Source organism: Notechis scutatus, chromosome 2, assembly GCF_049901735.1.
Source record: "Notechis scutatus isolate UNSWTSFEM ecotype Mainland chromosome 2, rNotScu1.2, whole genome shotgun sequence".
In the NCBI taxonomy this organism is placed as follows: Eukaryota; Metazoa; Chordata; class Lepidosauria; order Squamata; family Elapidae; genus Notechis; species Notechis scutatus.
In genome coordinates this window covers 215,168,726-215,181,925 of record NC_142010.1, presented here as the reverse complement: position 1 = coordinate 215,181,925, position 13,200 = coordinate 215,168,726, and the positions used below count along the sequence as shown (strand labels likewise).

General features: G+C 40.7%; 1 protein-coding gene across 1 annotated transcript in view; it reads left to right on the top strand.

Moving 5' to 3' along the window:
- Window positions 1-522: 522 nt before the first annotated feature.
- Window positions 523-13,200, top strand: part of PRR16 (proline rich 16) — a 118,717-nt gene continuing 106,039 nt past the window's right edge. Inside the window, exon 1 of the mRNA XM_026673595.2 lies at window positions 523-1,483. Within this exon, the coding sequence (XP_026529380.1) occupies window positions 1,301-1,483 (183 nt within the window). The 5' untranslated portion in view covers window positions 523-1,300. The remainder of the gene's footprint in view (window positions 1,484-13,200) is intronic.

Here is a 13,200-nt window from a genome sequence, read left to right as displayed (position 1 = left end):
TGAACGGCTACTAGCCTGCCCACTTTGTCTTTCTTATTTATTACGACCCGTTCCTACAAAGTCATTTTACAATGTAATATTCTAAGGGGATTCCTTCCCTCTCTCTCCCTCTCGCTGCAATAAAGGTAATTGACTCCTAGTAGCTGTTATGTCACAATTTAGTATTAACACACTCCTCCTCTGCTCAGAAGAAATCAAGCGCCGTCATAAAGGTCTCACTCGAGAAGTTAGGCGCATTTCTTTCCCTCGCCAAAAAGGCACCGCGTGGCACGCATCCGGAGCACACCGCCATCCGCCGCCCCTTTCAGAGAACGGTTCTTTAAAAAAAATACAGAAAAAGAAAAAAAGGTAGCGATGTGGGTTAAACAAGCCCATTTATTCCGAACAATCAAAGCCAACAATCTCATCGCCAATTTTGCTTCTTGATTGACTCGGGAGCTTCCCCCACCCGTAATAAACAGAACCGACGCGTCGCAAGGGGTGCTCCGAAGTGTCTCCCGCCGTAGTATCCAAACGCCCTTTCTGGATGGAATTGGAAACTGCGCTCTGCCTAACAAACCGAGAATCATTCCGGGGAGGGGGATGGTGGGGTGGGGGAGAAAAAAGCGAGCCTTGTGGAAAAATTATCCCCACCTTCTTTCTCCGCCTCCTTTGGCTCTTACGCACTTACACCTCTTTCCCGCCGCAGTCACTAGAGAAAATAAACGTTTTCCTGACGCCTTTCCAGAGTCTGGGCCAAACCATCCCGGGGGAGGGGCGTTTCTAGCGGTTTTTTCTTTTTTTTTTTTAAGGTCCAGGGCGGGGATAAAGTTTGCAAAAAGCGACTCCCCTCCCTCTCCTTAGTCTCCTTCACCCGGTCCGAAGGATTGGAGCGAATTGTGAGTTTTAGCGCGCCATGTGACAGGGGCTTTGAGGATAACCGCGCGGGCCGCCGGCGCTCGCTCGCCCGCCCGCCTCTACACGGAGCCCTGGGCGAGCGGAGCGCCCTGTGTGTCTGTGTGAGGGGTTGGGGGGGAAGGGAGACCAGCGCAGGCGCAACGCCCGCCCGTCTGCTCGCCTGCCTGCAACCGGGGCGCCTTCGCTCAGTGCAGTTGATGGCAGTGCCGGCGCCCGCCGGGAGCGCAACGCCCCGGGGACCGGAGCCCAAGATGTGCAAGCCGAGCAGAGGCAGCGGCTGCAGCAGCTCCGGAGCTCGAAAGAGGGACGGGGACCGACAGTGTCATCCATCGCTCGTGGCAAGTCTGCTCTCCTGACTTGCCTGCCGTCCTTCCCCCGCCCCTCCCGGCGCTCCCCCCAAAGAATGTCAGCCAAGTCGAAGGGGACCACATCCTCTTCCTCCGCCACCTCCTCGTCCGTGTCCTCTCCAGCCGAAGGGGTGCCGCCAGCTTCCAAAGCCAAGGTGAAGGAACAGATCAAGATAATCGTGGACGATTTGGAATTAGTCCTGGGGGACCTGAAGGACGTGGCCAAGGAGCTGAAGGAGGTGAGAGAAGCGCCAGCTGGGTGGCGTGGCTAGGAAAAGAAGGCAAGCCACCCTCTGGTCTGGATCGCCCAGGGTAAGCCCGGTCCTCCTGCCCCGCTTCCCAAAGCCCGGACTGCCCCAACTCCTGGGGAACTGTGGCCGAAGCAGCGGCGGCAGGAGTGAACCGGACTGCGCCAGACTTGTTACACTTTCGAGGCTTGCCTGGCGGCCAGAAATCAACTGGTGTCTCCCTCTTTGGGAACTGGGGTGGACAAGCCCGCCTCGCCCCTGCCTTTGGCTTTTCGCGGGTTGGCAAGCTTAGGGTTGCTCGTTTGGCTTCCTCTCAAACTGGCTCTTGGTTCCGAGGCTCTGGAGAGGATGGGCTGGAGGCGCGGCGGCGCAGTCTTTTGGCTTTCTTGGGGATGACTAAGAGCAGAGAAAGGAGTACCTCCTCCGAGTTCGGGAGGGGGGCTTGAGACTGGCGGGTCGGGGGAGCACTGGATGCTTTCCCCATAGCTACCCACTCGTGAGTTGCAGCAGCCAAAGTTGCTATTCTCCATCTCTTCATGTAAAAGCCATGTGTGGGCATTTCTCTCTCTCTCTCTCTTTTTCGCATTCCCTACCCGGTAACTTGGGTGTTAGGTTTAGTCACTGCAATTCGCTGGCTACGGAGACACTTCCTTTCCTGACAGCCGGCGATGCCGCCACTGGATGCCTTGGCTTCTTTTCTGTGGGTGGTTACTTAATTTCACTTCTTTCTGTTGTGGATGTTATTTTAAGAGGTCGGGGGAGGTCGCAGCTTTGAGACGGACAAATTTATTAGATTGGTCTTTAGCAAAGAAGAGCTAGGATAAAGCAAGTGATCTAAATCTGAGGGATTATGCTGAATTTAGGTGGGCCAGATAACATTTTTAAGGACCTAAATTATGTTATATGCGCATGTTTCTTGGGTTTCTGTCAAAAACAGCAAAGGCAATCTGCCTGCAAAGATTTGTAAATAAGAATATAATTCCTCAATTCCCAAAGTCCTCACAACTGCTCACTTTCAAAACACATTGATATTTCGTCTTCCAGCTTTCCTCATTTTTTCAAACTTCAGGCCGTAGAGTGTTCCATGTGATCCAGCAGAATTTGGCAGTGCACTCTTGAGCCATTTTTAAATGACTTTTTCCAGCTTTTGGACCTCTTGTGTGCTGTGATGGTTAATAGGTTGTGATAGATTATATAGTTTTCAGTGCAGTAGAAACAGGAAAAGTAGTAGATCCAGTTATGTAGCATCTGACACTTTTATATTCAAACATATGTAAGTCGAAATGGATATAATTAAAAGGTATCAGCATATGGATATTTATTTATCCAAATATATACATACTGATCTGACTAATGCTATGACAAAGAATAAAGACCTATCTTTCCTTTCACCTTGTTTAATATTATGTTCTTAATGTTTAACACTCTGGAATTGTTACCTGAATTGGGTAGGCCTAAATGACAAGAGGGAATTAGAATCAGTTGCAGACCTAACTTAAGGCTTCATTAGGAAAGATCTATAATTTGCCTTAGGAATTAAGTCACACTTAGCTCATATAAAGCTCTTTGAATTACATACTATAGATATTGCTCAGGTAAGCAGATTGATGACATATAGCATCAAGGAAGGATTTTTAATAACTAAACATATAGAGATTTGCTTGCTGTAAATATACGGGGAGTGGCAGTTGGAAATGTATAAATATCATTTCATACTTTGAAAATGAAATTGCTGGAAAATCTGAATTGTAAATCACAGAATACATGTTATATATCTGCTGGCCTTAGATGTCTTGGGAACCAATATAATATAACCTTTAGCCAAGCAAATGTCAACTGCTTTAGTTTAATTTGCAGAGAGAATTACAGTGGAGATGTTCTGTAGTAGCAAACACTACAGTTCAAATAATGCAACTTATCTGTCCTCAGAGCTTCTGCATTTCTTTTAGATGTTTAGTTTTAATTGATTATTTTGTTTTGTTTTGCTAGTGAAACTGGTAGATAAATGTTTGGGTTTTGCGCTGCATATTGAATGCAAGCTTGTTCATATTCTTTATTCATTACATTATACAAGTCATTTCCTTTGTTTTCTGATTTGTAAGAGATCTTGTCTCTAAGAGATGTTAAACACAGTTTTAATTTGAAGAACTTTGAATATTGCAGGAATAACTTATATGGTAACCCTTCCTTCACCCTGTTAGATATTTTTTCTTGGCAAAATGTTTGTTATCCTAACTGAGAAATCTCAATGCACATTTTAAATATATGTGGTTGTTAGTTATCTTCATGTAAGCAATTTGTATAATAATGTTATCTTTTAATGTTTAAATTTAACCACTAATTCTGCCAGAGTGTATATACATTTTAGGATCTGGCAACCAACCTATCACATTAATGTGTTTTATGGTTTCCAAGGGCTTCTTTCTAGAAACTAAGCAGGATTTCGGTAAGTAGAAGTCACATGGCATTTACTATGACTTGGATCTATTATTATTGGCTGCTTCACTAAATCCAGTTGCAATAAATATTGCTGTTAGTGCTTGCTGCCAGAAACTGCCTCTAACTATGACGGTTTTAATAGAAAGGAAACTATAGTATAAAAATGTACCAGGGAAATATAAAGCTTGAAATTATAATATTATACATCTAAAACAATATCTGTATCTAATCATGTAATGATTATTGCAGTAAATTGCCATTATCATACAAATTCTGCCTTAGACACACAAGATTCTTTGAAATTGCAGAATGCCTAATTTGTTCAATAACTTATGTTGCAAAGCTTATTGAATGCTAAGCAAACAGTGAAAAAATGTAGACTTAATATTAACTTCTGTATTCATATGGTATGTTTCATATATATTTCATTGTTCTTTTGAGAAACCCAGTCATGCAAATAGTATATTTGAATTCAGTCATCAGAGACAAACTGCTTAGTTCAGGGCTGTCAAACTCATGGCCCACGGGCCGGATGCATAACATGCTGGCCACGCCCATGCCCGGTTTAGTGAAGGAGGAAAAAAGTTGCAATACATCATGTAACATTGCCATGACAATGGGAGTTTGATACCCCTGCCTTAGTTCAATAACTTTTAATATATAATATGCCTTTATATCATGCCTCCAAAATTGGGTTTTAAACTAATGAAACCAATTTCTAAAAATATATTGGTCTTGTGTCTTTTAAGTACAAAAGTATACAGGTAGTCCTCGACTTATAACAGTTCACTTAGTGGCTGTTTCAAGTTTCAATGCCATTGAAAAAAGTGACTTATGATGATGTTTCAGACTTATGACTTATGACCCATGGTCACATGATTTACATTCTGATGCTTGACCAACTGACTCACATTTATGACAGTTGCAGTGTCCTTGGGTCATGTGATCCCCTTTTGAGACTTTCTTGACAAGCAAAGTCAATTTGGAGAATTGGGGAAACCAAATTTACTTAACAATCGGGTTACTAATTTAACTGCAGTGATTCACTTAACAAATGTAGCAAGACAAGTCATAACATGAGGCAAAACTCACTTAACAAATTTCTCACTTAGCAACATAAATTTTGGGTTCAATTCTGGTCATAAGTCAAGGACTACCTGTGAAGATATTGGAAATGAGGACCCAGATTGTTGGGGGCAATATGCTGATTCTGTAAACCATTTAGAGAGTGCTATAAAGTGGTATATAAATCTAAGTGCTATTGCTATTCACTCTATAAGCGGAAATATACAGTAGCTGCTCCAAAGAAGGAGTATAGGTTGGTTAATTCAATAGCTGTTTAATAAAGCTGATAGAAAGTTACAACCATATAGAAGGGTTACTTTTGCTGAAAGTAAACAAAGGTAAATCCTTTCTCTCAAAATCTTTGGAAAATAACAACAACTTATGGAAGAAGTAACTCAATAGAACATTGCTTACATAGCTTTCCAAAGGATTGATTCTCACTATATATTTCTGAACAAACTTAGTAGTCATGGGATCAAAATTAGAAATCTGTAATTGGTAAAAGGACAGAAATGAAGAATAGGGATATAGGAATCTTCTTAGAGTAAGTAGATTAAATATAGTATTCCCCTAAGGAACTAAATTGTTATTGGTGTGACTTGAGTATTGAATAGTCTGAAGTAAGGAGTTATGATGGTTGTTAATGACAACAGAGGATTAGTAGGGTGACTACAACAATGAAGGAAAACAGAGTTATAAATCTCTCTAAAGTAGGAAGTAAGAATTAATAAAGCAAATTCATTTTTAAAATAAAAAATAGTAGATTATTAAAACAAAATGAAATCCTAATATCGTATTTATAATTCTGATGGTGATTGACCAGAAAAGAGATCTCAGGTGGATGGCTTGATGAAAACATTAATTCAAAATGTAGAATGTACAATTCTGTATATTCCTTTCAATAATGTAGCATAATATCTCCCAGTACTAGTAGCTGGAAAACATATATGTGAGATCCTCTTTAATTAACGTTCTAATTGTAGATTTCCAGGAGACATCTGGTTGATAACAGGAACATAGACTAAATAGGCTATGATATAATATGGCATTTTATATTTTTAAATGTCTAATTAAAAAAGAGCTTCTACCTATAAATAATAACAATACATTCTTAATTATCTAGAGGCACAGCTCTAAGCTAAGGGTAAGAATATATTTTGTACTCAGAATGGTGTTCATCTAGATAATTGCTATCCATTGTCCTTTCCCTTTTGCAATGAAAACAGTGGAGTCATGTTTGGTCCAATGCAACTAGAAACTTTTAAAAAAGAGGATTACCTACCTTTTTAAGCAAGCAGCTTTAAGAGCAGCATTGTGTATCTTATGCACATGTGTATACTGTATACATATGAATGAAAGTTTCTATTTCAGATGTAATTTCTATCAATGATGTATCAATTTTCCTAGCAGTCTTTAATATTTTCTTTTAAATAGTGGATTAGATTCAGACTTAGGTATATTTCACATGGCAATCAATGTGGTTTTATTTAGTAACTATTCACTTATGTTTAATTGGTGTCAATAAATCCACTTTAATTATGACTACAGTGTATTCAGTTATGTTGTGCCCTAAGCATACTTATAGTTTCAGATATTTGTCTTGCATTATAATGATGGAAATGTTGTATGTAAATGGGAATATGATTTAATACAGCACCAGGCACTGAAGCTAAATACAGCACATTTATATTAAATAAGTGCAGTGTGCTTGATTTATTGCTTACATTAGCTTTTCTTTCTTTTTTTAAAGATGAAGGCTGCATACAGCAGGTATACAGGTAATCCATGAGTTGCAGCAGTAATGGTGCTTGTCCATTACTGTCTCCATTAATGGCACCCCCATCCCTGCTCTCTCAGTGCATTTGTTAAACCAATGCATGGGTTGTTAAGTGTGCATGGGTACCTCAGGGCTGATCCTGGAGAGCCTAATGCAGATGCATGCTTTGGACCTCCCAAGACCTCTCCACACCCCCTGATATACCCCATGCTCCACTTGTCACTCCACAGACACTTGGGCCTCCTCCTCTGCACTTCACAATCACCCACTTGCTGGTACCTTGTGAAGATCGGCAGAGCTCAGGAATGGGGAAAGGAAGGAGATCAGGCCTCTTCGCTGGGCCACATGGGAGAATTCTATAAGCAGCATCTTTTTCAATCCAGCCATTGGTGCAACATAGCAATGAAGCAGCTGAGCAGCATAATCAGGGTAAGTCCTGTGTTTTGCAAAGAAATGTTTAATTCACTAGCAAAGCAGCCTTCTGCATTTTGAAATCGGAGCTTTCTCTGGGCAAAGCACCCTTCCCCACCTCTCTGACATATCTCTGTGTTTTGAAATCTGATATATCTCAAGAGGGAGAGAGAAAACAGGTTGTCCCCCTTTATCCCTCTGAAGTACAGTACCTTTGGGCCCATGATGACTTGATTCAGTAAGACAAAGCAGAAATAAATAGGTGAGTTCGCTGCAGTGTCTCTGCAGTCAATCATTAAGGGAAATGACTAGGTAAGTTCTGCAGAATTCATAACTTTGAAACAGGGTTGTATGTTGCTTTTGAAGGGTTTGTTGTAACTTTGAACAGTCATTAAATCAACCTGTCATACCTTGAGGACTTTAGCGAATGAAGCAAAACTTTTGTTACCAATTGAATGAACTGTTGGGATGTCAGTGAATCTGTTTTATGAGAGGATGAAGCTGATAGGAATAGACTGTCTACAATATTCCATCATTGCTGCAGAGAGTAAAAGAGTAAGAGAAAAAAAAATCCTATTTGGGTAGGCCCTAGGAAAAGAAAGAATGACATGGGCAATTTAGAAAGACCTGGGTGAATAATTCAAGAAATAACAAAAGCTAAAGACTGAGAGCCTAGGGACTAGATGGCTAAGGGAAGTGGCAGCATTGTGAAGTGAGTTAATAGTCACCCCAGAAATAAGAATGTGAAAAAATAGCTGGGAGAAAGGAGATTTTTAACGATTAAGAGACAAAGAATTGAAGCAAGGAGAGGTCAGTGAAAGGGCCTTGCTTTTCAAATATATTTGAGAACAAATTTGAGATTGAATTGATCTGAAAATGAGATCAATGTTGGGCACTCGGCTTTATTTTCTTTCTCTTTGTAATAATAATTGCCTAGTATTACTATTCTCTGGTATGGCAAAAGTTTAGGGATCTTTTCCCTTCTTCATACCATTAATTTTTCTTCTGTTTTATCTTTGGACCCATGAGGGCCTGTTTCAGTAGGATAAAGCTCTTAATAACCACTAGATGGGTGGACTTTTCTGTGTCTGTTTGTATTGAAGAAATAATTCTAGCTGGAAGGTCCTCAGCATAAATTAGATGATGGTCCCAGAAATGTTTTCTAAAATAGGCTTTTTTAATGGGTGCAGTGACAGCATATGGGATTATCTTTTGAGAGTCTTGAATCTGTGTCTAGAGGTTCAACTCCTAACCACAGCTGTCTTTTTCCTGGAAAAATCAAGTTGTGATGAGGCACGAGTGAAAAACAGTAAAGGCCTTTGTTGTGCTTCTTTCTTTTATCTAAGATGGATGCCTTATATGGGCCACAGTAAGAACTTTGGGATTCTCATATAGCAAATGTCTTTTGAAATGTCTAAATGTGTTTTGAAGAAATATATTCATTGATTTAAATCTGGGGATAATATTCTGAAACAGTGGGACTTCTTGTAGATTTAAATCCACTTTTTCTAGCCTAAAATTAGCAACCATATCTCTTATCATTTAAAACTTGGAATTAAAAAAATGTTGACATAAAATAGGATATAAAATAGATTTTTAAAGATTTAAAATAGGAAATCTTCCCCTTATTATTTTAGCAAGGAAATGTTTCCTGGAAGAAGTGGTGGTATTTCTTCTGTTCAAGAAGTCATCACAAGTGGGACAACTTTAGACCAATTTCTAACTATCTTTTTTGTGAGAACATGGTAGAAAAAGTGATGGGATTGTAACATCATAGGACCTTAGAAGAAGTAGGATGCAGCAGTCTAAACTCATTATATTGTGGGTAACGTTTGGAAATACCTGAACTGGGAGAAAGTACAACCCATAGGACCATCCTGACCTCAGTGACTTTTACTACCATCATTTATGGAACAGCTCTGAGAGACTGGACGGACTTAAAAGTCCCATTCTTTGGTGGTTTTTCTCTTTCGTGGGAATTGATTCCAATTGGTAGTGGTTGGGGATGTGATATTTTCCAGAGAGAACTATATTGAGTTCCAGAGCTATCTATTCCCACTTCTCTTTAACATCGGCATAAAATGACTGGAAAATATCATTCATCAGCATGGGCTCAGGTGACAGATTATATATCTTGGCCATTGTAACAAAGAGATGATGCAATAGAAGTGCTGGCCCTATGTCTAGAGGGGAAGGCTTAGATCATTCAAGATAAGTATTTGTGGATCGTATTATTCTGGGGCAGCACCATCTTTGGATCTGAAAATATGCTCTCCTAGTCAAAAGTAATGTACAACTTGGGGGTACTCCTGGATTCACAGATCCTACTGAAGAAGTGAGAGTTGTAACTATGAAAGCTTTTGCACAATTAACATTTTGTGCAACATTTGTAGCCATTCCTGGATCAGAAAAAACTGTTCACAGTATTCATACTCTGGTCATGACCTATTGCATTACTGTAAGTAATATTGCTGCATATGGTTCTGTCTTTGGAAATATTGGGATGCTACAGCTAATAGAAAATGCAATTGCTTGAGAAGGTTTCCTTTGTTATGCCCAGGTGATCTTCAGGAGCTCCATTGCTTGACAGTTATCTTCTGAATTTCAAGGCCTGTCTGTTTCTGTAACTGGAGGACTGCCTTCTGACTGGTTTGATCAAACAGATCAAGCTCCCTGTAAGTTATGACTGTCCAAGAATGCCCTCTCAAAGGACCAAGAAATAGGATATTTTTTCCCACTGTACCCATACTTTGAAACTATCTCCAAATGGCTAGATAGTCTATCTCTTCCCATCTGAATATCAGCATAGAAGTTAAGATAAGACTTTTCATCACGTTCAGGAGAAAAACATGCTTTCAACATGGGGATGAATTGACTGGCTTTTTATGACACTCTTTTTATTGTTGTTACTACTTTCAATATGTTTATTCTTAAGTAAAATACTTAAGTTCTTAAGTATTTTAAGCTGACATGATTTTAAGATGGAGCCTTTGGGAATCAATGATATATACATTATAAATATATGAACAAATAAATACATAATTTACAAAAACAGGACAATAGTGTGGCCTGACTTATATTATCACCTTTCATTTACAGCCTTTGTTCCACTTTCAAATATTAAACATCAGTAATACCAGAAAAATATTGTTTATATTTGATTATGGGCAATTCTGAGTCTTCAGGCTATTATAATAATTAGCTTCATGGAGAATGCCAGCGGAAACATCAAAATGTAAATCCTTACAAGACATTCCTTTTAATAAAATTAAGCCTCCATTAGAATTCAAGGATACATCTCTCTCTTCCTCCCTCCCTCCCTCCCTCCCTCCCTCCCTCCCTCCCCCTTTTCTCTCGCTCTCTCTCCCTCTGTCCCTCCCCTTCTCTCTCCCTCTGTCTCTCTCTGTCTCTGTCTCTCTCTCTCTCTATCTATCTATCTATCTATCTATCTATCTATCTATCTATATACACACATATATATACATATTATATACAATAATTTTTATCAATGTAAGTTCATAATGAAGTGAATTGATGCTTTTCCTGATAAATCTTTAGTCAAATTTTTGCAAAGAACTTTGGAAATGAAATAGTTTACAAAACAATTACCATTGCCTATGTGGGAGAATTTAATCACAAACTCATTTCCTGCACATTCAGTTAACAACTTTGTCACCTTGTTTTAGATCTCTTATCTCACTTATTTCTACTCTCAGAAGTGTCAGTTAAACATATATTGAAAATAAATAATTGTGAGAATCAATTAAAATGTAAAATATGTTATTAGCGATTGAAATCTCTCCCTCCCCCCCTCTGTCTGTCTGTCTGTCTGTCTGTCTATCTATCTATCTATCTATCTATCTATCTATCTATCTATCTATCTATCTATCTATCTATCTATCTATCTATCTATCTATCTATCTATCTATCTATCTATCTATTTTCCAACAATATGCCCCCCCATAGGAAGACCCAGCATGTTTTCTAGGCATAAAATGAAATTAAGCCCCTTTCCCCAAATTTAGGCCTATTTTAAAACATACGAAATTGGAGGGGGGAGGCGGGGGGAACTTGCCATTAGGAGTGCCCCACGGGCAGCTACGCCTCACCATCAGCCACTCCTAACACCATGGTGGAGCACAGAGGGCTCCCTTACCCCTCCCTTACCCGGGTCAGCAGGCGGGTGGCATCGGTGTGGATGTCCGGCAGCGTTTCAGCTGCTTCTCAGGCCTCCGTAGCTTCCATGGTTCCCACCGGTGCTGGCGCCTCTCTCACCAGCGCTGTCTCCAACAACAGCATCTGAGTCGCTTCCGCTTTTCCCCGGTCCCCATAACAACAGGAAAAAAAAGATTTTGAGGTACCTGGGAGCACCGCGCGCTGCGTTTTGGTTTAATCCCGAATGGCTGGGTGGGTGTGAGAAGAGCCGAGTGAGCGTCTCTGCTGCTGCTACCCTTGGTGCTCCAGCCTCAGGCTCTGAAAGTTTGCAAAAGTCCCAGTGCATAGCCCATTCCTGCATTCCAAGCACCCAGGCCGAGCTGCAGCTGTCCCTCTCTCGCCAGCGCCGTCTTCAATAACAGCGGCAGCAGCGGTGGGAACCATGGAAGCATTTCAGCTGCTTCTTGGGTGGGGGAGCCACCTTGGTAACTTCTATGGTTCCCGCCACTACTGCTGCTGTTATTGGAGACAGTGCTGGCGAGAGAGGGACAGCTGCAGCTCGGCCTGGGTGTTTGGAATGCAGGAATGTGCTGCTGCACCGGGACTTTTGCAAACTTGCAGAACCCAAGGCTGGAGCACCAAGGGTAGCAGCAGCAGAGATGCTCGCTTGGCTCTTCTCACGCCCACCCAGCCGCTTGGGATTAAACCAAAACGCAGTGCGCGGCACTCCCAGGTACCTCAAAATCTTTTTTTTCCTGTTGTTACGGGGACGGGGGAAAAGTGGGAGTGACTCAGATGCTGTTGTTGGAGATGGCGCTGGTGCACAGGGGGTGGGGTGGGGTAGAAATTAATTCACCCCCCAAAAGATGTCCTAGCCGTTTTTTCGGGGCTCAAAAAAAAAAAAAAAAGGCCCGGCCTTATTTTGTGACAAACACGGTATCTATCTATCTATCTATCTATCTATCTATCTATCTATCTATCTCTATCTATCTATCTATCTATCTATCTATCTATCTATCTAGCTAGCTAGCTAGCTAGCTAGCTAGCTAGCTAGCTAGCTAGCTTCCAGTGTTTTCAGTTACTTGTTAGCTGTTCTTAGTTTACAAGTCACTTGATGATGGAACCTGTGTATTATGGCCAGTACAGCAGGGGTGGGATTCTACCGGTTCTGTCCAATTCTATAGAACCCCTTGTTAACTTTCTAAGCAGTTCGGAGAACCGGTAGTTAGAAGCAATCTCCTTTTGTTTTTTTCCACCCTTATTACATTCTTGCCAGTACGCCTAGACTACCTGTGTCCAGAGCTTCTGAGGCTTGACTTTCTTAAAGGGGAAGGGTTGTTTTAAGATTTTTACACTGCTGTTGGGAGGAAATACTTCCCTGGATAATCAGCACTTTGAAGGAATAATTGAATAATGAAGCAGAACTTTTAGTGATAGGGAACCAAGATGAGTGACATTCAGCAAGGCTTCTTGGCTAGCTAGAAAGATTGGCATTCAAACGTGAGTTTACATACCCTTTCTGAGTTTTGGTCTAAAACTGGTTTTTGGTGAAGGTTAATTCTGTGCTTGGTGACGTTTAATCCTGTGTTTATTGATGGGATAATTTTCCCTATTCAGCTTCAACAAGCAACAGCTACTGTTGTGATTTAATTATTTGTATTGTGTTTGAATTTTTTCCTGCCTCATGGTTTCTTTTTCTTTCTTGAGAGGGGGTCTTCCTTTACTGCTTCTTTCAATACTATCTGGCACTGTCCTTTTGGGGTATACTTCCAAGAGGCAGGATGCAAGCTTGGCACTGATTTTTTTACTGCCTTTCTGGGTTGTCCTTTCTTAAATCTGAATGATTTACTTAGGATATCTT